The sequence below is a fragment of the Emydura macquarii genome, unplaced genomic scaffold (genome assembly GCF_026122565.2).
Source record: "Emydura macquarii macquarii isolate MOO-44397 ecotype Brisbane River unplaced genomic scaffold, CSIRO-AGI_Emac_v2 contig_1253, whole genome shotgun sequence".
Taxonomy (NCBI): domain Eukaryota; kingdom Metazoa; phylum Chordata; order Testudines; family Chelidae; genus Emydura; species Emydura macquarii.
In genome coordinates this window covers 96,289,821-96,317,201 of record NW_027131390.1, presented here as the reverse complement: position 1 = coordinate 96,317,201, position 27,381 = coordinate 96,289,821, and the positions used below count along the sequence as shown (strand labels likewise).

The window sequence follows — 27,381 nt, the reverse complement described above, 5'->3', positions numbered from 1 at the left end:
CTAAAGTTATCCTGTCATTTTGAGAGAAGCAACTTGCATTGTAATGGGAAGTTCTCCGAACCCATATAGTCCCCTAAACAAATGTGTCCAGGGATTATCACAGGAGCCTTTAGTGTCCTGGTGTGAAACTAAAACTAAAGAGTGAATTAAATTCAGACCCTCTGGGGTGAGGCAGGGGAGAAGGAAATACAGTCTAATCCTTGCCAATCATGATTATTGGAAGGACTGAGCCATGAATAGGATAGCTATCTGTATTATTTTTATTATATAGCAGGAGAAAATGGAAAGGTAAAGAGATACTATTAATCTTTTTATGCCCTGAGTTTGACTTACTTTAAAACCTCCTAGAACACCCTTTACATTCTAAATATGTATTTTAAAAACCTATCAGCTCATCACCAGTAATTTATTTATTTACTTTAGAGAAAACTATTTGTTTATATAGGGCTGCAACCAAAATATTGGATTAGCTCCTCAGTTAATGTAAATCAGCTTGTCTCCATTGAAATCAATCAAGTTATACCTGAACTGAAGGTGTAAGCCCACTTTATTTTGCTGTACTGCATCACAATCATCCATGAGGAACATGCTGATTAAAGGGAATATAAAACAGAGCAACAAAGGAGGATAAAGTCAGCGTAGAGCAAAAGCCTAAATCCCAATGAGAGTGACGCTAGTGAATGAATCTTCTTTCCAGTGTCTGCCTCCCACACCGACCCCACCTTTGTTTGTCACCTAGCTAGCAGGTTCAGGGTAAAGGCCTCTTACAACAGCAGGGATCTGATTTCAGGAAGAGGAGGCTGCTTGTCTTGAAAGGCTGTTGCATTTTTTGCCTAATCACTTTACTGCTGGTCAGTGACCATATCCTGGCTCCGCCTCAGCCACAGGTTAATGTTAAACGAGAGCAGCTGCATAAAACCTTATCTCATCCTCAAAGCTTGCTGTAGTGAAGGGAAGAGGTACAGAGCTGCAGTTCATAGCCTGGCATGTTGGAGGAAACAGAACTGATTTGAGTGGAACAGAGAGAAGGAACACTGAAAAGAAATGCTTTATTTGTCATAAGAAAAGGTGAATGCATGCTGAGAGCTCCCCTATCTCCTTCCTACCACGCCTGTGCTGGATTATTGACACAGCTTCAGTAACTAACGAATCAGCCTTGATTCAGGTGTGGCTTGTAGAGTCCCTTTCCCTGCAGCCTGCTAGTTCCAGTTTGTGAACGTGAAGGGAGGAAAAAGGATCTGTTTACTGCTTTGCTTTAAACATTGGAGGGAGTGGGGAGGCAGAGTCTTTCCCCTGAACTTGCTCATGGCTCAGCAAAGTGGCCAGTCAAACTGCTCTCAGGTGATTGATCACAGTCATGTCTCAGAGTTTGAGGTTGCCTTGTGGATCAAGATCACTCTTGCTTTCATCTACTTCTTTATTTTCGTGGCGGGGATCCTGGGCAACAGCATCACCATCCAGACCACCAGAGTGCTGCAGAGGAAAGGCTATCTGCAGAAAGAGGTCACAGACCATATGGTGAGCTTGGCTTGTTCTGACTTGCTAGTCATCCTGCTGGGGATGCCTGTGGAGTTCTTCAGCATTATCTGGAGCCCCTTCTCCACCCCTAATGGCAATGTGGCCTGCAAGCTGTATTGCTTCCTCTTCGAGGCCTGCAGCTATGCCACCATACTGCATGTGGCCACCCTCAGCTTTGAGAGGTACGTTGCCATCTGCCACCCTTTCAAGTTCAAGGCTGTCTCTGGACCTCATAAGGTGAAGATACTCATTGCGTTTGTTTGGGTCATCTCCATCCTGGTGGCCCTGCCCCTGCTCTTTGCAATGGGCACTGAATACCCCCTAGAAGCTGTCCAGGGTCACCAAGCAGTGACAAAGTGTATCACGCCTACCTCCAGACACCACTGGCCTAACCTGAAGCACAATATCACTATATGCACAAATCTTTCTTCCAAGTGGACTGTCTTCCAGTCCAGCATCTTCAGTGCCTTCATTGTGTACATCGTGGTGCTGATATCTGTGGCCTTCATGTGCCGCAGCATGATGAAAACCCTGATGGTCCTCAAGAAAGGGACCGTGGCGGTGAAGGGGGCACGAGCTCACCAGGAGCAGTATCTAAGGAAAAATGAGAGCATGGAGGGCAAGAGCTCCAGAAAACAGACCACCATCTTCCTAGGTAAGAGCATGTTTTATTTGTAGGGGTTGGGAAGAAACTTAGAGGTAACTCTCTCCCCCTGCCATGACCCAACTGTGCATGGCAGCGTGTGGCACAGGTCTGAAATGAGGGAGGCCCCAAATTTAAGAAAATTATTCCTACAGGTAAATAAATCACTCTCTCTATTTCCTCACTTTTGTAGTTCTTCTTTCTTCAGTTTGAAGTTAGGGGACACCAAGCTGATGTGGAATGTAGGGTTGTAAAATAAATAGTGCATCTCTGCTGAGGGGCACGTCCAAAGAAAGTGTTTCTCATTCTATTTGCATCCCTTTGCTTTCTACACAAAGGTCAAAGCCATGTTTTTGTTTGATTTGTTTCCTTCCAGCTTTCCCCTTTTTATTCTTTTTTTAAAGAGACTTTCTTTAAATTTTAAATGATATATTTTAAAAAGCCTGATTCTGTTGGCTGTGTCTTTATTAACATTCTAGCGCATTAAAACAATGGGGAGGGAGGTCGCAAAGTAAAATCTAATTTACTTTTTGTTGTTTATGCTGCTTAGTTCCACTTTGTGTTTCTCTTCCTGTGAACAAGTGAAGCTGGTCTCACTGTGGTATAAAGTGTCAATAGGCCTGGCCTTAGTCATAGGTGAAGTAGGCAATTGCCTAGTGTGGCACAACATAAAGGGCGGCTGCTGGGCTGTACCTCCTGCCGCCTGCCCGGTCTTGATGCCCGACCGCAGCTGCCAGAGTCCCGGGAAGTGGGCAGCAGCCACCCATGTCCCCTCTGGCAGTGGGCAGCAGCCACCCCGTCCCCTCCCAGTGCCAGCTGACCCTGGCTTGCTTGTCTCTGGAGCGGTGAAATTGACAAGAATGACAGCCCCTGCACTGCTGCAAATCCTCAAATTTTTCCTCTTGCAGAGGGGAGGGGCGCAGGGGACACTTTTTTATTTTGCCTAGGGCAGCAGAATACATAAAGCCAGTGCTGAGTGTCAATGCTGGCCTGCTAGGCGGGGTAGAGGGATACTGACTTGGTTTTAAACTGTTCCTGTTAGCATTTTTTCTTAAAATCCTGAATATGTAGCTGTCGCAAAAATTTGTTGTCTCACAAGAACTAAATCTTAGCCCAATTCTGGTGCATGTCCTTCTATTCAGAATGCAACCTGGCAAGTGTCCTGTGCTGAACTTTGTCAATTGTTGCTGTATTTAAATTGAATGTAGATTGACTGACTGAAACTGGGCTAGAGAGTTGATTTGGTCTCACAGGTGGTTGTTGCCCTTGTTTGTTTGTTTTTTTTTTTTTTTTTTTTTCCTCTGGTCTTATTTGAAAGCCCATAACGTTGGAATTATGTCTGATTCAGATCTCTCTCGCCACATTTGTCAGACTAAAACTAATCAAGTTGTCATTTCACCAACTCGGAACCTTTCCAGGCGGAGATCCATGTAGTCTCTGCCTCCTCTTGAGGGTCTAAGAGGTGCTCTTAATCATGTCCTGTTTGAATTACAGCAAATGCTTGTTTTGCTGGCTTGCTTAATACAATAGTGGCTACAGGAAATGGACAAGCTAGTAGATGCATGCACAGACTAGCTAGGATTTCAGTGCAGTATGTTGTTCTGCTTGATACCCTGGGGAGGGGCAGATACAAATAGGATGCTTCACTTAGAAAACCTTGCAGAGATTAACACTGACTGTCCCATATTTTTCTAGCTAGTCATGTTCTTGCTGTTATCTGCAATCCACCAAGCCTTTTCTAGAGGCCTATGGAATAGAGGGAAAGAAATAGATAACCAGGAATTATAGCTACAGTGAAATGAGACCCGGTTTTTCTCTGGCTCCTTATACATTATGTCTGTATCAGAATTGCTGACCCAGATAAAATCTACCATGTAGACAATATTTAACCTTACTCCTGGTTATGTTTCAGTCACCAGATTAAAAGTGTTGGACAATAGGTGTGACCAAATACATGCATAGTGTTCCACAGGATTCAAATGTGAGACGTGACGCTTCAGCCCCATTCTTTATTGTGTCACTTGTCTGGTCCTTTGTGTCTAAAGTGCATTTTTTTTAAGAAGAAACACTCTGGTTACTGTAGTTCTCCATTGATAATGAAAACCATTTTTGAATCCTTAAAAATGAAAGCAATCCCTATGTAGATGTGATTAAAACAGCTACAGCGCCACTGAAATGTAGCTGCCTTCTGGGATGGAAGGCTATGACTAATGCACTATAGCACATTGCACAGAGAAAGGGAGAGAAGGCATTGCTATTTAAGGTCTCTGCTGCAGTGGGATCTTTCAGATATCTGTGTAACTTGCTTCCCTCACAAATTGTCCACAACTACATTCAAGTCCAGTATAAGGCCCCAATACTGCAATGAGCTCTACGAGGGTGCAGAGGTGAAACTAAATCACTGTGGCTTTGCTTCCCATTTATCCACTGTCACACTGTTTGGAGTGTTTTATGATCTGGAGTGCCAATGTCAGGGCAGACTGTCAAGAAGACCTGTAGATGCCCCAAACTGGTTGTGTGTTCCATAATTAGATTTCACCAACCCAGTAACAAGTGTGAACTCCTAAAGCACTATAACAGCCTTACCATGGAGTCACAGACAGTTCCCTTGGGCACTCCAGTCTATTTTGCCACTGAGGCAAGCGGAACTTTGTTGTATACCAACTAACCATGACTAAGGCTATGCCTACGCTGAGGGCGGCAAATTCGCTGCCGTCAGATGGACTTATCTGGATCAACTGAGTGGTCAGTGAAGACCCGCTCAGTTGATTCAGAAATTGACCTATTAAGACTGCCTCCTCAAGTGGCATAGTGCTGCGTCGACGGGAACACGGTTCCTGTCGGTGCCGTGGCATTGAAGACAGAGCGCAGAACAGAAGCACAGAAGTCAACGGGAGTTATGCACGTTTTTTGCGTAGTTTGCGTAACTCTGGTCGACTGCCGCCGAATCTCCGAGGTAAGTGTAGACAAGCCCCTAAGAGAACAAAATATTCAGGTTGCTCCCAGTCCCAAGAGACCAGTTACTCACCCATGTCAATTTATATCTCTGATCTCACACCAGAGGCGACGCTTGTAGCCAATCCTATAGAAAACTAATTTAAGGATTTTTTTAAGTAAGAAAAGAAATTTAGTTTTATTATAGGTTAAAGCAGACAAACATATACACAAATGAGTTAGTCTATGATGCCAAAAGGTGACAGAGTTGTAGTAATCTGTCAGCACTGAATGTGTATTAGGGCTAAGCCATGTGGACCCTGGGGGTCTCTGCTTCTGTTTCATAGCTCCAGCCCTGTGAGAGTCAACAGCAAAAGAGATGGAAAATCTTTCTTGTCAGCTATTTTTATTTCTTTCTTCCAGAATTCAAACTGGTGGGATGAACCCTTTCAGGGAGTAGCCTCTTCATGGGTGTGAAGGAGCAATTAACAAAGTCTTTTTGTATTGTAATGCTTCACAATGGCCCATTTAGTTTTGATAGCCTTGATGAACCGGAGACATTCTCTCCTGACAGAGTTACAGTTTCAAAAAAGCAAACTTTGCTTTATAACTGTTTATAAAAAACAAACAAACAAAAAAAAACCTCTTTAAAATTGCCTTATCCCAGGTGATAAAGATATTGTAAGCTGCTGCAAGCATTAATCTCATTTATAAATGTTTCATAAAGTCCATGGCTTTTATAAATCCAATACCTATCTTAACCATACTGATACACAGGTGACACAGACTGGTTTCCAGCAATGAATTTGTCAGTGCTTGGTTGATGCCTAAAGCCTTGGTAAGAGCTGGCATCTGGTTTGCCAGCCTTACAACCCCAACCTCCATTTCTGAACTTTTCTCTGCCTGTACAGTTGGAAATGGATCAGGGCTAAAAAGCTAAATGAAAGCAATTGGCTGGCACTAAGTGGCAAATTCCCTTAATATTAATATCTAAGACTTTCTGTGTGCGACCAGCTTTCTGGGGATGTTGGAAAATGCTTTCATGAATTTCCTGAAATGATTTCTACAACGTATTTCAAATGGCTCTTAAAAATACGAGTCTCGCTAATTAACTTGGGCTAGGAAATAAATTAATGAACTGAAGAGGAAAAAATCATGACCTGCATCCAAGAGAATAATAGAATGCAATTTAATTTGTGAATTTCATAAGAATTATGCTTGAGGGCAATTTTAACTCAGAAGAAACAAACGTGTAAATAGTTTACAAATCGCTGAATTTAAATATATTGATTTAGCAGTCCTCTTTGGTGTTTATTGCTGTTAGATGTTCAAAAACATCTTGCTGTATGCTGTCATTTACATTTCACATTTAATGTGACGTATGCTGGAAATGAGCAAGTTTTATTTTAATTTGACCCATCTGTTAAATGAAATACAATCTAGCATTTTCTTTCTCTAGTGGTTAAGTGATAACTTCTTCAAAACAGAAATCCATAAATCTACCATAGATGAAAAGCACCTAAGAAAAACACAGAAGTAGAAATGGATGCTTTTTAAAGTGCCAGGTTATCGTGCCATGCTTGGGAATACTGACAGTGAGAGAAGATTTACTGTATCACTTCAGAATCTAGTAGGTAGTTTGCAGGAAGGAATCAAGAGGCAGATGGGAATGGACATAGCCTAGAGAGGGCGTGTGTGTGTGTGAGGGAGAATACAGAGGTAAATGCTACTGAAATATGTACGGAACCAAATCTGTCTGTTACCCATAACTGACAGCAGAAATTTGGCTCATCTGGTCGAGATGCTTGCCTGATTTCCAGGCTGATAGTCTATAACAGTGGTTCCCAACCTGTGGCCCAGGGGCCTACGGGGTCTTTCAAAGTGGCCCGTGGCTCCCCTCCTGCTGGCTGCAGAAGGGAGCTGCTGCCTAAGGACCCAGGCAGCGCGTGTTGCTGTGGGGCTACAAGACGGGTGCAAGCTCCTTGCTGTACCCAGGGGGACGGGAGATCAGCGCTCCCATACACTGGCTCCAGCAGAGAGCATGGCAAAGCACTCTGCCTGGTTCTCTAGGAGCTGGGGTCCCTGCTGGAAGCAGAGGGAGGGGAGCTCTGATCTCCTGTCCCCCTGGCTGTAGATGAGAGCCACTGCCTAGGTACCCTGGTGGAGCACACGGGGCTACAGGACGCGTGTGGTTTCCCTGCTGCAGCCAGGGGGGACAGGAGATCAACGAGGAGACAGCCTTCTGCCTGGCTGCAGTGGGGAGCACAGGCTGCCGGCGGAGCAGCCAGGACCCACCATGTTTCAGGAGAGGGGCAGGACTCTAGAAATCAGTGCCTTCCAGTTTGGCCTGCACTTAGCAGGCCACCCATCGTGACTTACCTGCCAGGCGCTTCAGTGTGTAGTGACAGTCACTCATCTATACTAGTGCTTTGTCTGCGAGAGTGTGACCTACTGAGAGTAATTTGTAGGTGTAAAATAGTGAATGTAAAAATGAGCACAGTAGCATCAAAATGTTTCCTTTAAATACGTAGTGATTTGCAGTCCTTAATGGTGTTATACATCAATAATTTTTTTTATGAGTTGATAGACTGGTGGCCCTTCAGGGTTTTAAAAATGATATTTGTGGCCCTCGAGCCAAAAAGGTTGGGAACCCCTGGTCTATAACATACTCCTGTAATGGACCAGATTCTGGCCTGTGACTGAGAAACACTTGATGCAGCTCTGGGGGTGGATGGTATAAAGGTGGATTTAAACCACTCTTGCCCTCTCCAGTTCTTGTGGTGCTGGTCTAGTCTCTAGCTGGGCTAGTCTAGATCCCAGGCCTCCGTCTGCTGAGGTCCAAAGGGGCTGCTCTGGCATTTGGAAATTGCTGGGGTGCAGGGATATCTGGCCCCACCCCTCTTCCTCCAGATCCAAACTTATGCTGGGGGCCTGAAGGATTGTGGTGTGGGAGCCAGAACAGCAATTCTGGGCCAGTAGTGCTGGTGGGAATCCTTCGGTGTCTGGGCAAGCTGGATTTACGGTAGCTTTACACCAGTGGAGGAATGCAAAGTTGCCCTAATGTATTGGAGGACATGTAACTGTTATTTGTAATGCCCATCTAAGTAGCACAGTGCTGTTCCTTTCATATGGGACTACTTTTGTGAGTAAAGCAAGTAGAATTTGATTTGATATTGTGTGGGCTTTGCTTAAATGACTCATAATTGATTAGTGCTTCCTTGTTCATTGCAAACATCAATATAAAGCGTATCTCTATTGGACGGTTACCTCAGTCCTGGTGTTAGGTTAAGGCAAATATTTCTAGATTTTTAATATTGCCTGTCCGTAAGTCATTTTGCATGATTCATGCTGGGGCAATGTTTTATGTTTAAACTTCTTGCTTCATCTACAGCAGCAGAAGTTAGGCACAGGTCTGAAAAATGCAACAATTGGCTATGAAAAATGCTGCACTGATGGAACCTGACAACATGGAGGATAACCCTAGGCAACAGCAGTGCAAGATTCCCTATAATGCTCAGTCCTTCAGTGCTTAGCTAGATGGATAAAAGTTGCCACGGGTGGTTTCTTTTCCCTGCTTGGACTTGCCTGGCATTTATTGTACACTTCTCAGTATAGACGCTATCTTTCCCTGTCCTGAAAATGTTGAGCTCTGTGGTCATCCTAACCTCCTCCTAACTATGGAAAGGAGTATCGAAGTGATGGGCCAGCTGCTGAGACATCTGTATCCCCTGCGTGAAGCAGCTATGTAGTCTCTCAGGGTTCGGGCTGTTTTTAATTGCAGTGTAGATGTTCAGGCTCTGGCTGGAGCCCGAGGTCGGAGGGTCCCAGAGCTCAGGCTGCAGCCCAAGCCAGAGCATCTACACTGCAATTAAACAGACTGAAGACTGAGCCACAGTCAGCTCGCATGGGCCAGCAGCAGGTGTCTACCTGCAGCGTTGACACGCCCTTAGCAGCTGCTGCTCCCAGTCTTTGGTTGGAGTAGGGGCTGCAGAGCGCACTCTCTCCTGACTGTAAATGTATTTGAATAAACTCAGATCTACTGACCCTACCCCTCTCCCATCCCAACAGAGCCTCTTCTGCAGTCCACATGGGATACAGTGCCTCTGGCATGCCAACAGCTCAGCTCTCTTCCTGCTGTTGCAGAAGAACTATAGTGGCAAATATCCCCCTGATGCATTAATAAGCAGGAATAGGAACTTTTTGTGTAGCTTCTTCATTAAAAGCCGTTACAACATGGTGGTGGTGTTAGGGTTAATTTGGCATAGTGTTGAATTACTAAGTGCATTAGACAAATATGGAGAGGTATCTCCCCCCAGGAGGTTACAATGTACCTTTTACTTAGGGTCTGCCACCAGGTAGATTTCACTTTGGGTGCTATTGTAATATTAATAAGATCAGAGGCGCAGACCAAGATTGTGCTATATGCTGTAGAGGAAGAGACAGTCCTTTTCCCCAAAAAGCTTATAATACACATAGACAAGACAGGGAAATGAGTGGGAGAGGAAACAGGCCCTGAGAGCTGACGCAATTTACAAAGGTCACCCAAGTCAGTGGTAGAGCCAGGAATTTAATTGAATACGAGTTTCCTGAATCTCACACCAGTGTCCTACCCCCTGGAAAGCATGGCCTCTCTGATCCTTATTTTGTCACCACTTAGTACTGACTGTTCCACTATACCTAGCCCCACTATGCTATTTAGAATAATCAAAAAAATACTGCTGCCCATATTCACTACTCATTAGCCTGGCAATGTTTAATATTTTAATTCTACAAAATGCCAGTTTTTAATAGACAGGCATGCAAGCTGACCCAAGTAGTCAATTTAAAGCTAAATATAATGAGAGTGACCAATGCTTGCACTTTTCTTTACATCAGAAATAATAATAAAAAAACCCCCTAAAAACTGGAAAGGGGCATCTGATTCCCTCCCCCCTGGTCATTTGGCCCCCCTTTCCCCCCAAACAATCCAATGTTGGCAGACTAACGTGTAGCTCAAAATAAAGGTATCGTGTATAGAAATAGCCTTTCAAAAGATCACCAAGGAAATATATTTTGTAAGGCACTCGGCAAATGGATTTTCAGGAGAACAGATTACTTCAAGTACTCTGCTAAAAATATGTGGTTGTCATTTAGAGATGACTTGAGTGCTGCAAAACTTGACAATGGTAGGACTTTGGTACAGCAAAACTAGACATTTCTTCATAGGCTGGAAATTGTCTGCTTCTTTTCCTTACAGGAAAAGGTACAGCTTGGGGACTGAACAAAAATTGAAAGAACAACTTGGCTGATTAGTTTCCAAAAGACTCTAACTCCACTCCATGTACTTAAACCCGGATTCACTGACTCCCTTTGGTTCATATCTTTAATCATTCCACTCAAGTTCTCCATAGACTTTATTGGATGTATGTCTGGAGATGCGTATGTTGTAGTCTGGTTGTTATTTTTATCTATGCATGTTATACAGTTCCCCCAACCATATATTTCTGGATAGGACCATCTTTGGAGAGGGACTCTGATTACACAAGTCAATGAACTATATGCATCAATACCACCTTGTGGTTGGATATTGTCGTGTCTCATAAATTTAGCAGAGGCAGCTGGGTTAGTGTTTGGCTGGAGAATTTAAAGGCACACCTAGCTAATCCAGGAAATTGTGCTAGCGGCATCCACTCTGAGTCAGTATTGAGTCAATGCCCTAGCACTATATTAGGTTGGTGTTGTCTTCTGAATAAGACATAAACGCAAAGGTCTTGCCTGCTTGTTGTCCCTAAAAATGTCTTCCTTCGTTCCACGAGAGTAGGAGGTGTTAATTCGGGGGCCCTTTCCAAATCTAGGTAATTTTGTTCTGATTATTGAAAACTCCCCCCTGTGTCCGATGGATAAGGTTTCCTTCACTTCTGTCCCAAATAGTTCTGTAGCACTGCCATGTACTGTCACGCAGAAGTTGGATTTCACCGCAGAGGTAGCTACATTTCAGTGGAGGGTGACTGACTCCTAAACCGTTCCTGAGAGACACTGTGATACTTTTAGGTGAAAGTCTTTAGATAAAACATTAAAAGAACCATTCATCACCCTCCATTGAAATACAGCTACCTGGGGGTTGGAGTTTGTCATCCGTTCTGTGTCATCAGAGCACCACATTAATAATGGGAAGTGATTTAACGTTTCCAAGCAAACCTACAACGTGAACTCTTGTTGGATAGAATGTAGTTTCCCAGAGTTGAATTTAGCTTGGGGAGAGCATGGAAATAGCAGCACTGAATATGTCAACCCTAAATATATCTAGGTATGTTTACTGGCTATGAGTGGTCAAAACCTTCTTTTTTTTTTTTTTTTTTTTTAAAAAAAGGGGGGGGCAGAGTAGTGCAGGGGGAGGACAGGATTCAACAGAAAACCAAAACTATCTCCAGCAGTGCAGTGCTGGGAGCAGCACTAGCCAAAAGAGAAGATTTATACCTTTTTATTTGAACCTCCTTTTGTTGTGGTGTTAGATGTAATAATTATATTGCCCAGACCTGAACAAATAGGGATTTAGTAATCTTGTATTTAGTGTAGAGCAAGATAGATCTGTGGTAATAACATACAAATGGGGAAAAACTTTGGAATCCTAACCATATACTGGGGAAAAGTTAGCCACCCCACAGTGACACACTGGTAATCTGGAATGCAATTGTCAAATACCTCTTGTGTCTGTCTGACAGTTTTCAGTTGGAGATTAGAGGTGGGGAGGGTGATTGAAAGATCTGGGCAGAAACTGCCTCTTAAAACTCTCTAGAAAAAGTAGAATAAAGTGTGCTAGGACAGCACCAGTAGGGAATTTTATTCCCAACATAGAGCCAAGCAGTTGTGCCTGGGAGATGATTGTTAGGATGTTCAGAAATGTGTGAGATGTCTCCGTCAACATTGTCTGAGATGTCTCCGTGTTCACGAGGTAGCCTTTAAACTGTTTCATGCTACTTCATACAGCTTGGTTTTGGGGTATATTTAATTGTTCATGAATCTGGTCTATATTCTAAGTAATCTTTCCTTTTATAGCTAACAAGTGCACATAAGTGTGTGGGAGTAAGAATGTTATTTTTGTGTGTGTGTGTGTGTGTCTGTGTGTGTGTGTGTGTGTGTGTGTGTAAAAGCCCCCAATAAGTACAGCATAATTAAAATACCCCCCTCCTACACACACACACCTTTAAAAATTCCTATGGACAAAAGGAATAAGAATGGTTTTTAATAATAAAAAAAAGGTGAGGGGGGAGAGTGTCAAACATGGGGCCAGAGAAATCCTTCTAAAACCCAATATTGGGGGGAGGAAATAAGATGGCTCATAGAGAGAGAGAGAGTGCGTGTATGTGTTGGATTTTGGGTTTTGTTTGTATTCAGAAATAGTGCTAAACCTATTGTAAATGGTTAAGTACGAGATTCTCAACAGGTAGGTTTAGTCGAATAGTCAGTTGACCTTGATATGTTACTCTTGCATCTAATATATAAAGGATCAGAAAGATGATCTTTCTCTCTTTGTAACCATACAGATGAAGTCTAGCAGTGTAAATAACTTGGGTTACAGTTGAGGAAAGTCTGAGGGGACATGTTATAACTTTTTTTTGCCTAGAAGGACCTGGCTGTGGCACAGTTACAAATTGAAATCTTAACTGGTGGTCTGCAGTGGAGGATATTGTTTTGAAATTTCTCCTGACTAGTTCTGGAACTGCATTAGCTACCCAGTAAAATTGCAGATCCAGGAATCCACTTGATATAATAGAAGAAGAAGAAAATAACATTTAACCTGCTGGTTGTTGCTGTACAGTTTTTGTTCTGAGTTTCTAATATCTATGCCTTTAGAAAATCAAGGAGTTATGTAGGATCAAATTGAAAGCTCCAAATTACTAATACATTTGCAGATATTGAAGCTCTTTCATTAAAATTCACAGACCAGCAATTATTGTTTAAAGATAATGGTCTTAACATCAGCTAGAAAACAAAAGATTTAATTTTGTGAAATGGGGTATAATCGGAATGTGAAACAATAGAGGAATAGATAATGCATTTAATTTTCACAGGTAAAGACTTTAATGAATCATCTATGAACGTGCCACAAATAAGTCTTATCTGTTGAAACTGGAGGAGATATGGGAGCAATCTGTACGTACCCTCTAAGCTAGTCACCAAGTTAACAGCAAGGAAACATTGCCAGAGTGGAATACTAATGCCTGGGATCATGGTATATTCCAACATTTTAGAGGCTGTGTTATTTAACCTGAGTGCATCAGGTTTTTACTTGGAGGCAGTCGGTTAATAATAAAAATAGAACCTCCTCAGCTTCACCTCTGTATTGCCCCCTAAACTACCAGCTCGTTGGAAGAAGTCTTTGAGACCACCTTTTCCTGCTTGCAGTAGGTTGGAAAGTTTCTGTCTACCCACAATGCCCAAACAAGGGTAAGCTTCAGAGAAGGGTGTTAAATGGGCTCTTTCTCTCCTTCTGTCTATTAAAGAACATACTGAGAGAAAAGGTGCAGGTACCAGCAGTCGCACTGGCCCCTCAGGGAGATGGAGAGGAGGAGGAGGATGGGCCAGCCTTGTTACTCTATTTTCTTGCAGTTATGAGGGGAGGAATAAGAGGCTGAGGTTTTAACAGTGCTAACAGTATTCTTAATGCTGCTGGCATTCCAAGGGGTATTTTGTGGGCAAAGGTATAGAGGATTAGAGTACTAAAGAAATCTCTCTGGTCCAACTGAGAGCTTCCTCTGATGTTAGTGCTAGAACATGGAGGGGAAGACGTGGGCATATACTAGAGCTGTTTGTCTGGGCCAGAGAAAGGGGCAGACTGCTACATTTGTCCTCAGCATATGTAGTGTACTCTTTCACCTGGTGTAACTGCTGTTTCCTTTAGTGTATCAGTTGGAGGGCAATTGTGTCTGGAGTTTCACTAAACAGGAAAGGGGAAATGAAGGATAAAGCATTCTTTAGAAATTGATAAATTCCAAGACCAAAAGGGACCATTGTGATATGAACTCCTGCATAACGCAGGCCAGAGAACTTCTCCAAAAGAATTCCTAGAGCATACCTTTTTAGAACAACATCCAAATTCTTATGAGCCCTATTGGTGCATGCATAAAAAGAAAAAAATAAATAGTTCCACAATCATCAAATTTTGAGCCGATTTGCACCAATTCATTGGGATTGCAGAGGGTGTAAATCCGTGATTAATTTAGCTTTCTGGCTAAATATTTGTGGGCTTCTATTACTTTTAATACTCTTTTTCACTTGAAACAATTTTAAGCCCTCTATTGCAGTGTAATCACATTTTGCATGTTCTAATGAAAAAGTAATAACCTCTTAAACACTTTGGTGGCCTTTTGCCTCCTTTAGACTATAATCTACCATTCTTTTTTTTCTGAGTACCACTTTCCCATCCCCAGTGTAGGAAAAGCAGTCTAATTATGCTGAAAGTAGAGCTTTCCATCACTTGAGAGGCCAATTAAAAGTAACAGTATCTGCAACAGTTGGTAAACTGCTTGCTATACAACAGGGAAAAAATTACACTGGATTCTGCTTATTTCATCTTTAAATTATAGCCTGGGAAGTCTAAAAACCTCCCACAAAAACCTTAAACCATCTAATTTCTAGGGGGGGGGTGTGTGTGTGTGTGTGTGTGTGTGTGTGTGTGTGTGTGTGTGTGTGTAAATATATATATATATATATGCATCGAGAGTCCCACTAATTTTTCTGAGGGTTTTAGTTGATCAGCCATAAAAGGTAAATATTTGTATCATATATTTTGCATCTTTAATACACACCTTTTCACTCTTCTGTGTTAGATAGTGGGATATAATTCTTATGTCATGTTGTTACCAGGCATTGGTGTTGGTCAAACTCTGAACCGTAGCTCAGCCAAAGACATTGGATGGTGTAAAAACGGGGGGGGGGGGGTAGTGAATATTTTCAGAAGTGAAAAGCTGGTTGGAACTTTTCAATTATTATTAATTTGTATTTTGAATACATTTTTCTAAAAAGTCATGTTTTTAATGTCAAAATGGAATGTTCCATGAGTAATGTGTTTTTTTCCTCAATTAATGTTGGGTTTTTGTTTCTCTTCCCCCCCCCCCCCCCCCCGCCACTCTCCCTGCCCCCCCCAAAAAAAACAAAAAACAAAAACAAAAAACCAAAACCAGAAAAATTCGTGTCAAAATAAAAAAAAAATCTTTCCGTTTTCAACATAAAGCCATAAATCTTTTCAAGAAAAGATTAGAGAAAAAAAATTCACTTTCAGCAAATATTTTTGCAGCACCAAAAAACATTTTCCACCCAGCTCTCGATAGACACTACTTCCTTTTATCTTTTTATTTAAATGCTTCAGTTCTTGGATGTCCTATTGAGACACCTTTTGAAGGACCCAACTTTCAGAAAATGTTCCTCTGAAAACTGGACTCTTAATGTCTGAAGTTGGGCATGCAAGAATTGAAGTGCTCAGATACCATGATGATGAGTAGGACATCAGAACCTGTACTGAATACAATGGGAGCATAAAACCACATAATACTAAAATAGCATTAGGATAGTTTTTTCTGTTGAATCAAAGAAGGTTAACTGTAGCTTCTATTCTGCCAAATAAGAACTAAATCAGTGGTCGTTTGTCACGGATAAATAGAAGTCAAGGGCCAAGTGCAGTTGGCCATCATAATTGATTAGATTAGGCTTTAGACTCTGAAATATTATCAAAAGGTCTTCACAACTAAACTTTACTTGCATTGGTGAGCAGTTGAACAAAGGAGTAGTCTCACTGGGCCACATTTTCAAATGTGTTTAGGTACCTAAAAATGCAGATGGGTGTCTAGTAAGATTTTCAAAATCCTCTCTCTGCATCTTTAGGTACCTAAATACCTTTAGAAAATGTGGCCTGTTGACTTTTTTATAGGCAACTCATTTGCGTAACGCTCACCAATGTGAATAATCCAGCCCTATCTATTGAAAATCTAATCTACATGATCTGATGTCTTAAACTAGACAATTTCTATCTGACACTAGTTTAATGTTTTGCAAAGCTACTGAAGCGAAGGGCTTGAAGCCCCTAGTTACCATTATGATGAGTATGGTGTAAAAACTTAAACTCCAAGTCTTCCTAGAGAACATTATCACTCTTTAATTATGGGATTTTGTGTGTTCTCTAGGCTGACCCAGCAATGAGGTGGTTTCCTCTGACTAGGGAGGGACTGTGTAGTGTGGGGGGTGTGGTTGGGGGTTTTTGTGTGTGTGTTATACTAGCAGTTGAACATTAAGGTGATATGGCTTGTATGTGTCATCCAATGAGCACTCTGTGATTGCATCAGGCCATGGGCATGCTGGAGCAAGAGTGAAGGTACAGCAGGCTCTCTCTGATGACACTTCCTGGCTGGCAAATAGCTCATGTTTTCAGAAGTCCAGCTAGGAAACCCATGAGATCTATTTCTAATTGAAATACACAAATGGTTCCTTGCCTGTGAGCCTCTTCCCATACAAGTAGCTTTGTGTCCTGAGAAGAGTAGGAAACGTTACCAAAAGACCAAGGATACACCAAGTTTGACACGCTGTGCGCCGTTTTCTTTTTGATATGCTCGCTACTCGATTTGTCTGCATCCCCTAACTAATGGTAGACTGGTCCAAGATCCACCTTGAAGCATTCCTTTATTTTCTGCTTCCCTAGTGACCCAACCCAATTTGGGTGTACTAATCCATGACCTACTCAGGTGTGAGTCTCCTTTGCCCAGTGTCTGGTACTTAAAAGCTTGTGTTGTGAATTCTTTCTTCAGAGAGAGAATTGGTTTAACCTTATCAAACTGAAGTGAAGTTTAAAATGATTGGATGTTTGTTTGCTGACAGGCAGGTGATGCCCTCTAGACTGTCGCAGTGTGAACAACGTGCTGTAAAACCAAACCATAACCCCTTGTTAGCCTTCAGTCAAACCACATTAAGCTTTGGCAATAAGGTAGTGTGCTTGGGCCTCCTTACACAGAGCATTCTCACTTTGAAATTTTATTCAGTGAAGAGACTTGATATTTGCATAATTCAAACATGTAACCCTCTAACAACCACAGAAGGCCTGATTTAATTAACTCAGGACACAGCCATTCCCAGTCTCATGCAGATGGCAAATACTTTTACTGTAAGTATACTTAGATTCAGTTCTTTCTTTAATCAAGCGACAAAATCTTACCCAAGGGAACCTGAAATTGACTTCTCTTTTCCTCGGACTGAATAGCACAGACATCTTTTGGGTTACATGTAAGGTCAACCCTTCTTTGTGTTACAGATTAGCTGGCAGGGAGGAGAGGAGCTAATGCACTCCACTGCAACCCTTTTGAAAACCTGTGCATGGTTTGCAAACAGGAGACGCTAGCTCCTCTGTGGAACTCTGCCTAGTTACACACACTGAAGTTACTGGTGCTATACCCACTGACATCCACTGAGGATCTGGCCCAAGATCTTTTTTTAAATTCCCCCTTAGAAGGTGTTGAGCACGGTAACTTATGACAAATACACTCCAATATAAAGCTGTCTATCTCCAAGATAAGTAATTATAACTTCTTTTAACTGTTTTCTCAGTGTTGCAGCCTGGGGAAGGAGGGAGTTACTGGGCCTGGTTCTCAAGCCTTGTTACAGCCTCTGTGTACCACTCAAGTAGTGAAAAGGGGCACTAGTCCACTCTCTAGCACAAAAATTCCACAGCATAGGGATATTTGCTGCTTGTGCATCCATTTTGCTGCCCTTCTGCTATGTGTTGGGACATGGCAGAGCTCCACCATGCAGCCGTCCACAGGCATAAGGTCCATTGAGGTCCCTAGGTCAGTGATGCAAGTTAGAGGTGTCTAGTGGCAGCTCTTCAGTGGCAGTGAGGCCAGACCTCAGAATCATGGAACCACAGCCTGCATTGAGTAGAGCTCTGGTCCTATTAAGTTCCGGGATGTGAGCGGGCCCCTCTCCCAGCCCAAAGGGAGGAGTTACTGAGCCTGGGACTAAACTAATTATGGGGGACAACAAATGGGAAAAAACAGGAACAGGCATGGGAGTCAAAATAGAGCTCTGGTGTTGGGGCGAATATTCTCCGCTTTCTCCCCATTGTCAGACAAATCTCGGTGTGGTGTTTTTTGTTGTTCAAATATGCCTTCTCTGCATCGGAGCTTCAGATTTCATTCTCTCCCCTTCAAATATCAGTTTTCATTTCCATTTTCTGGTATCTAGTTAACCAGATAACCTGACCCCTTTATTCCTGCATCTCAGAAACATTTCCCTGAGCTTTATAAAAAACAGAGCACTCTGTTACATCATAATGGAGAGCTGATCTGTTTTTTAATATCTATATTTTTCTAGAGCTGAGTCAAACACTTATTTCACTTTTCTGCCTCCCTTTATGGTAGAACACAAAGCATTCATGGTGAGGGTTTATTTCTTCAGGTCACTAATGAATTTAAGATGTGCAGGTTGCCCTCCAAAAGAATTAACTTTTGTTTTGAAATATAATCTGAAGAGCAGTCTCATTTAAAGCTCAAGGGTACCCAGAATGTTTGGGTTTGACCTCCAGAAATGAAGGGGTGTCTCATATATTTGTGACCTCTTTTAAAAAAATATATATATACACACATTTCTTGGCATTTTCCTTTAAAGTGTCCTAACTATTGAAGTACAAGGACAGCACGTTACACTTGCCTTACCATCCCCGTTTCAATGTCTATTGTTGGCTACTTCTCATTAACCTGCCCAAAGAAAGCATCTAGTTCAGCAATATAGCTCTCAATTGCTGTCAATGGCGCAGCTCTAAGAAACAACTTTTTTACTTTATTTTCCCTTCTCAGTCTTCCCCATCTACCCCCTGTAGGTATGGAAGTAACTACATTCAATTGGTAATTCTCACACCAAGCTCTGAAGGCACTACACAAGAAGAATTTATACCTCTACTTGCTATGGGCTTTTCGGTGGCAGTGAAGGTACAAAGTACCAGGCAGCTGCTGTTTGACCACCTGTCCACAAATGGTCATTATGATCAGTGTTGCATTTTTGCCTCATGAGTACCAATTCATTTATCCAAAAGAGAGTCATAGTTCAGGGCAACTGCACCTCTTTTCCCTCTCTATGAACCAGCAAAGGCACCTGCTCTAGGCTTCTGGTTCCCAGCCATCACCTTTCTTGGGTGGAGACATCTCTCTCTCCCTCCTACCTGATTATTTCCAGGCTGCACAGCTCCTTGCCTATGCTCTGAAGTCCCCAGCAAAATCAGATTTCCTAAATGGGCCTGCACTGCTTTTCAACTCAAAGGCTGTAAACTGCATAATTGCCTACAGTTATAAAGAGCTGTGTGGTAATTTATAAGCAAGCACATTGCTTTTTAAGGGAAAAGCATTACAGAGAAAATGTATTTTGAACAATAAAAGAACCTAAATGCATACTAATAAGCTTATCCGAGATCACCCCTGTAAAGCCCCTGGTTGGTGTCAGTCCTTCCAACCCTTCCCTAAGGATTGGCAGCCCTACCTTTGGACAGAATGTCCTGTGTCTTTGCTGGATCAGAACAAAGATCCTGAGTCAGTTTTAACTCAAGCTATGTAACAAAAGTCTATCTGTCTGATCCTTGGAGAATCTAGCTTGAATCAATACTGCAAGCTTCCCTCCAGGTGGTGGTACTCTCCACAGGTGTTGCAACCTGAATGAATTTGCCTAATTACACCCCCACTGTTTAGTACTTGGAAGGCTATTTTCCCCCTTCTCCCGTGGAATTACATACAATCCCCAGCCCACAATGATACGTAAACTTAATTCAATAAAGTTTGTCCATGATATTGCAGGGAATTCTTCTATCTGTTACAAGGAGATCACCATGTCTTCATATATTTGGAAATTTGTGTTTAAATCCTCAAGCAGGTTCAGCAAAGGTGACTCAGCTCTGACCCTGATGGATCACCTCTAGTAATGGCAGCCTCATTCAATAAAGTTACCAAGAATTAAACAGGTCTGGAGAGTGGAGTAAGGTGCAAAGGTGGCACTTGTAGTGAATGTGTTATTACGATGCCCACTAGGAAGTGGAATTAGTTCTTCAGCATATTTGAGCAGCAATTAAACTGTAATGACTCTCAAGCCATTCCGGGTCAGAAATAATTGAAAATGGTGACTTAGATGTGATAGGCTCCATATCCTTTTATCCATCCCTGAGAAATCCAGTCTCCCTGAGCTGCAAATGTACTTGGCTTGGTTTTCTTATTTTTAATAAAGTACTTGCTGATCACTTTTATCTATTTTTGATGAAAATTAAGACCTGAGGGGTGGGGGGAGAGTCTTTGTTTTCAAGTAAGAGTTGATGGTTTTTGATCTGAAGACTGATATTCTACATTAATAGTTGAAACGATAATCTCATGATAACCTCTATGGTATCTTAAAATAGAAAAGCTCCCTACTTAATGAATATAAATTAATTTATATTCACTCCCATTTTTTTGAGGTTACTGAAGCTGATTAACGTTAGGTACCACAAATTTATTTAAAGAAGCTGAGTAATTGTTCTGATTCCTATCCAGAGAACATGGAATTTATTTATTACTCTGAGATTATTAAATGTCCTTGAAACCATACTGGGTCCATGGTATTGTCCTTGTCAGAGTTCTATAAGAAGTAGTTTTATCACACAAGCATAGAGGCAAAAATTAGTAACACTATAGAAATTATGGGGAATTGTTCGACTTTGAGGTAAGAATTAGAACTGCTCTTGTGTTAAATCGGGTATCTGCAAACCTGCTTTACATAAATGGTATTCTATATTCAGGACGCATTAAATTTAGAAAAATTGATATAGCTTCATCACAACAGAACAATAACTTTTCCATTAGAATATTTTAAATAAGTTAACTTGCTGCATTTTTATTGTGATTCTTTCTGGTTTGGGGCCAGGTTGCCTTCAATGAGACTACTTGTGGATTAAGGTACTTCTTGCTGTAAGAGTACCACTCTTGATTAGTCTTGATCCTCAATATTTAAAAACTATTTTTTTCTGTCAATTTTTTAGTAATTAACTGAGGGTTTTTTTTAAGCTCCATACTTGATGCTCTTTAAATAGCTATTATATGTTTAAAGGAATTTCCTAGATTTGAAATATCTAACTTTTTCTCAATGATGTAACCGTATGTTAGCTGGTGATTGAAAATTCACCTCTCATGGGGGCTGTTTGAAGTTTTCTGTCTCCTAGCTCCATTTTCTTTCTAATTTGTGCTACTGACAGAGTTGTGCTGCCCTTCTTAAATTATGCTTGTCTATCAGGAGATGTTTAGCAGACTTTGGTTTAAATTGCCCTCTAAGACACCATGGATGGTTTTTCTTCCTCTCCCCCCGCCTACAAGTTAAGGTGTTTGGCCAGTTGTTGGGTCTGGGGTACTCTGTATAGAATTTCCCTTTAAATATATCTACAGTTCTCTCCAGAGATCTTCATGATTTAAGATATCCTTATCAGTGGTTAAAGTATTGATGCATTTTTTTACTGGAGTCTGTTTATGTATTTGGAATCTTTAATTCCATTTTCCTGTTATTGCCTCAGCAGGCCATGTCAAACTGTATATGAAGTCAGATTTTTAGTGATACCAAAATTCTTGAATACTTAACATAAAATTGTCTTTTTATATCTAAATTAACTCCCAATTGCATATTAAAATATTTAAGGACAAAATGATAAATGATATGAGTCTCTAGCCAATATAAATGAAACTATTAACATGATTTCAAGCGCACCAAGGAGTTTGAATATTATGGCTGTCCTTCCATTGGAGCACATGTGTAACTTTCATTAATGTTTGAGTTCTGTGTGCACCATAATGGGAGAACATACGCTATTTAAAAATGAGTTAAGGGAAAATCGAAAAGTTGTTGCACTTGAAAGTTCGCCCTTCAAGAAAATTTAACTTATTATGAGCCAGAAAAAAAATTATGCATCTGAACAACTTTATGGCAAAGTTACTTTTTGTAATCGGTGCAGCTGTGAAAAGGACACTTGAAAAAATACTCTACACTCTGAAAGTAGGGTTGCTAGTGAAGTGTCTGGTTTATGACTGGAAAGTCTGGTTGAAAAGGGGACCTGAAGGTGTCCAGTCAGTACCACGTAGGGGCCTTAAGGGAAGAGGTGGCGCAGGGGCAGGGACCTAGGGGAGAAGTGGCATGGGGGAGGTTCTGGTGCTCAGTATCGAGTTTTCACAAATTAGAAAGTTGGCCATTCTATCTGATTCTGTGAGCAATTTAATGGATGGCTGTATTAATGCAGGGGGGAGGGGAATCCAAAACAGATGGATACTGCTCAGATAGTAATCCTAACTTCTGGTGAGGGTCTCTCAACTGAAAAGACCATTTTGAGATTGGACACCCCAGGCACAATATTGTATTCCAGCAGAGCCTTGGATCTGTAACTGAAATCAGGACCTTGTTGTGTTATGCACGGTTTAGACCCACACGGGTTGTCTATACAAACAACTGGTTTGCAGCAAGCTGGAGTATAACTCTACCTCACACTAGTCTCCCATGCTTTATCTATCTATCTGAACCCTGGAGACACACATTAATATTCGTTAGTGCACTTTGATATAGTCCTGTTTCAAAGAGGATAAGAGACGGTCCCTGCCCTAAAGAGCTTACAATCTAAATCAACAAGACAAGCAAAGAATGGGAACAATGAAGTATTATTACCATTTTCAAGATGGAGAAACTGATTTTCTTAGTTTTAATAAAACCATTGCAAATTAAAACCAAAAGTATTAAAATAACTGTGACTATGTAAGAAATGTCTTTGTTTACTGAACAATAAGGGTTAACGTCATCTGAGAACCATATAACATTTTACCCAATAGAGTATAAAATATTGTATATCTCTTTTCAAAATGCCTATTTCAAATGTTTTCTTTTAAATGACTGTTAATTTTCTTTGGGAGTTCAGAGCTATTTTTCCCAGCAAGAGCTCCTGCAGCTGTTTAATTTTTTTTCTCCAGATTTTCAGTACAGATTAGTGGAAGAAAATGAAGTGCATTCAATTGGTGGGGTTCCCCCCTCCCTTTCATCTAAGAAATGTTGCTTGCAGACTCAAATTGTCAGACACACATTATGTTAATATTGGAAACGAACTGGATATGTAAATGTACTAGGAGTTGCTCAGAGGGATATGTACCTCTTCTTACTTGTAAAATAAACTAGGATCAGGCTGTGGAAAGCAGTTTAACTTAAATTTGATGGGAATACGACTTAGACTGCTTATCAGTTTTTATTTTCCCCTGGACAGTGTTTAAATATCATAACTCCCTGGTCTATCTTTTGAAACCTTGTTGAATTTTTTTTATATTTAGTTCTTTCAGTTGCTCTTTGGTTAAGATTCGGTGCTGCTTTCCGTTCTCTTTCCCTCCCAACCTTCTCCCCATGTCCATGCTTCATTTAAACACTGAAAATTTTTCATCTTGGGAGACTGTTGCTACTGGTAGTCTAACTGGTCTGCTTTGATGCAATGTTTTCTTTTGTCATTCATGTGTAGCTGTATCTCCAAATGGGCTGAATAAAAATTCCCTGTGGGAAAGAGGAGTGCATGGAGTTCTTTGCTTGTTTGATTTATTTTATTTTTATTTTAGTGGATTGGAACAAGAGCTTGTAGTGATTTCTTTGTAGCTGTGAGCATTCAGACACTTAGCTGGTGCATCAGTACCAGCACTTCATGCATTCAGTATGGCAGGTTTCCGGTGATGTGTGGTGCAGGTTTATAATTTCTAATAAACCTGCAATATCATGGGCAAAAGAATGATGTGGAGTATGGAAAGAGAGAGAAATGAAGCTGTACAACTTAATTCAGACACAGCTCAATCCACAAGAATAATCCTCCGAGTGACAGAAGTGTCATTTTAATGCCTGCTGAGCACATAGACAAGCAAACATTTTGGACGTTTTCAAAGACCAATAACTAATCCTGATAATAGGATACAATTTTGCAGCCTTTTCTGAGTCACTGATATCAAGATGGATTTTCAGTGCTTGCATCAGGGAGGAAATTGTATGAGTGTGAGGAAGTAAAGCTGTGCTGCTATTTTAAAAAAATAAATAAAATGCTCAACCCTTTCAGTCTATGCAGCTCTGATTTGTGTCTGGCTTGAGAGATCATGCTGTAAAATTCAATCCAGAGCCAAGTTTCAGAGTTGCTCAGATTTGGGGTTCTGCTTTGGCTCCATTTCTGATAAGTAAGGCCTAAATTTCCAAAAGTCTTACTGTGCATGGGTGTTAATTTCAAAGAGCAGGCAGAGGATAAATGCACGTGTAAGATTTTTAAAGTGCATTGTTTCTTTTTTCCCTTGCATGTCCTTAGGACTTTGCTTAGACCATGGACAGTTCAGAGGGATTTGCGAGCATCCCTATTTTTACCCTTTTAAGGCCACTGTGGTTATGATGCTCTTTCATAACTTATTTAAATTGATAAGCCTGAAGTGCTTATTTTGTCTGATGTTCGTACAAGCTGCATCGCTCCCTTGTATCCTAGCCATAATAATAATCTCCATTAGGGAGGACAGCACCAACTTCATTGGCAGAAGGCATTTGAATAGCATGATTAAGGACCAGCTCCAGTGCTTAATTTTTAATGAAAGAGGTGCTGGAGCTTTAAGAAATTAGGCGCCAGGGTTCAAGCAACTTTTTTACATTCATAACTGATGCAGCAACCCCAGGGGTGCCAAGAGCTCAGCACAATAACATGAGCTGGTCAGTGCTTAATCTACTGCTGTACTTAGGAGATGGCCTAGTGAGAGAACTTTAAGCTACCCAGCTCCAGTAGGAACTGGTACCATCAAATCTACATTACATGACTATTGTTGTGGATGAAGAAGAGCTGCAAAATAACTATTGATGCCAGAAAGTCCGGGAGGGGACAGTAAGGTAGACACCTATGTAGGAAGTTGCCCTTTCAGAATTAGTTCATGGTTGGTGGGTTGTGTTGTTTTTTGGTAGCTGTCTTGTACTTACTGGCTATGACTCATCCAAATTATATAATGTGACTTAGACAACAATGTTTACATTGTTGTCTATCTAAGTTTCTTTTGTGGGCAGCTAGTTCTGCTTTCAATCATTTAAAATCTAAATGGGGGGGAGGAGGAAACAAACACACTGCGTGTGTGTGTGTGCGTGCGAGTGTGTGCACACACAAAAGTACTGAGCAACCAGCTGCTCCTGGGCATTCAGTAGTAGGTGCTCAACATTTTTTTGAAAACTGGCCATCCCCTTTTTTTGACAACTTTGGCTTTAGTTTGCCTGCAGTTCAGTGGAATAATTATAGTGACTTTGTTTTAATAAGATTGATTCCTTGCATCTCTTGAAATGTTTGCTAGCACTGGCAAAGCTGCCGCCTACTTTCTTATCAGCTCAAAGGATTTTTTTTTCCTCTTGTCATTTTGTTGATGCAACACAAAATGCACCAATTTTGAGGTTGGAGGGAAAAGGCAATTACCAGAAGCAGCAGTGACACCCCTTAGCCCTGGTCACGCAGTAGGACCCATTGTGTTAACGGGGGCTAACAAAATATAAATTAATAATACTCTCACTTGTAAGTTGTAATTTAAAAAAAACAAAAAAAACAAAACAAGCTCCTCAACTGATGATGTGCAGAAAGCTTAGTCAAAAGCCTTCAGAAGCATTAGTTTTTAAAAGCAGCAACAGTACAGATACCATTAAAACAACACCTACTTTCAGATGTACATTTCAAAATTACTATAAAATGTTTTTGACTTCTATTTATAATAGGTTTTAGGAGATATGACTGCTCACACAAATTTATCTGCTGCAGCACAGATAGATTTATACGGTTGAGTAATAGAGATCTATAGGTAAATGCATTAAAAAGCAATGACACTTCTACTATAAAACAATATTTCTCAAGGAAAATATTCTTAGTTAATGATCGCTATCAAGTCGACTATCTTTAGTATATTAGGTCTGAGTTCATTTTATTGCTCTATTGAAAGGAGGACATGTTATTTAAGAGGTCCTTTCATTTTGGAACAAACTTGGAAAGACAGCACTTAAACCTAAAGCAATTTACTGGGCTAGTCACTTTCTATATTCCCTTTGCTAATAAGGCATGGAAAAGACCTACTGATTCATGCAGGGCATCTCCCTTCCGATGCAAGGTTATTCTCTATGGCATGTTGTCTAGTCTGGTTTTGTGGGCCTCATCCTGAACGAAGTCAATGGGAAATTAGGCTATTTGGCATTCGAAGCACCAAAATGAGAGTTGGGGGTGCTCCACTTTAGAGCTTGTTTGACATTTTTTCACAAAAAGTTACCATTTTTCAATCTTCCCATTTGCTAATTGATTAAAAAGAACAAAATCTTGAATATTTTCCCCTTTCCTCCTCTTTATTTCTCATTTTTGTCATTGAGAAGGGGGGAAAAGGCATGAGGAGGGATGGGAAGGGTGGACAAACAAACTGAAACAGCAACTGAAACAAACTGAAACAGCAAAAAGTGACCCCTGCTTCCCCCACCAAGTCTCCCCAATGGCAGGAGTCGCCAGCCTTAAAAGTCTTGATGATGGAACTTCTGCTCCCATCGATCAATTTCACAGCAAGCAAAATCTCACCCTGGGAGAGATCCTGACACCTTTACTCCCCCTGAATGGTACCCTTGCTTCAGAAGTAATTCCACTGATTTCGGAGAGACTAGTCATGGAGTTAGACTATTCAGTGAAAGTAAGGATATCAGAATCTGGTCCTCAAATACAATCTTTTTCCATCATCCTCTATCTCCTAATGTTTAATCGTGCCGAGTAATCCAAACACCAGTCCTGAGGAAGATCTTTTGACATGGAAACAAGTGCTGTTCTAAATTCAGCTCTGATTTAACTGTAGGATGAAACACCAGGGAAAGCTCAGTTGGAGAAGAGTTGATCCTTGTTTAAAGACTTCTCTAGTGATTTGCAAAAGTAGCATGAAAAGGGTCTGCAATTAAAACTTGAAGTGGCTTGGGTTTAAACATCTCCTTGCCTCACGTGAAAGTTCTCCTAAAAAGTCAGTGTGAATTTGTCTATATAAAACAGATCATTATTGGAGACATAGATAATCCTGAAGGATTCAACTGTTAAAGGAATCTTCCGTTAGCAAAAACCTTTTGTGATGAAGCTGGGAAGAACTGAGGACACAAACTTATTTTTGGTAGTCTAGGCTGTACAGTGCATATTACAATCCTGGCTGAGTGGTTTAATGCACATTAATTTCTCTTGACACTGTACTGTGCAGTAGCAGTTGATTCTGTAATCCTGTGGTCAGGGCAAGTTTCCT

General features: G+C 41.1%; 1 protein-coding gene across 1 annotated transcript in view; it reads left to right on the top strand.

Moving 5' to 3' along the window:
* Nucleotides 1–659: 659 nt before the first annotated feature.
* The window catches only part of GPR39 (G protein-coupled receptor 39), a 107,858-nt gene continuing 81,136 nt past the window's right edge, over nt 660–27,381 (top strand). Inside the window, exon 1 of the mRNA XM_067549547.1 lies at nt 660–2,173. Coding sequence (XP_067405648.1) covers nt 1,306–2,173 — 868 coding nt within the window. The 5' untranslated portion in view covers nt 660–1,305. The remainder of the gene's footprint in view (nt 2,174–27,381) is intronic.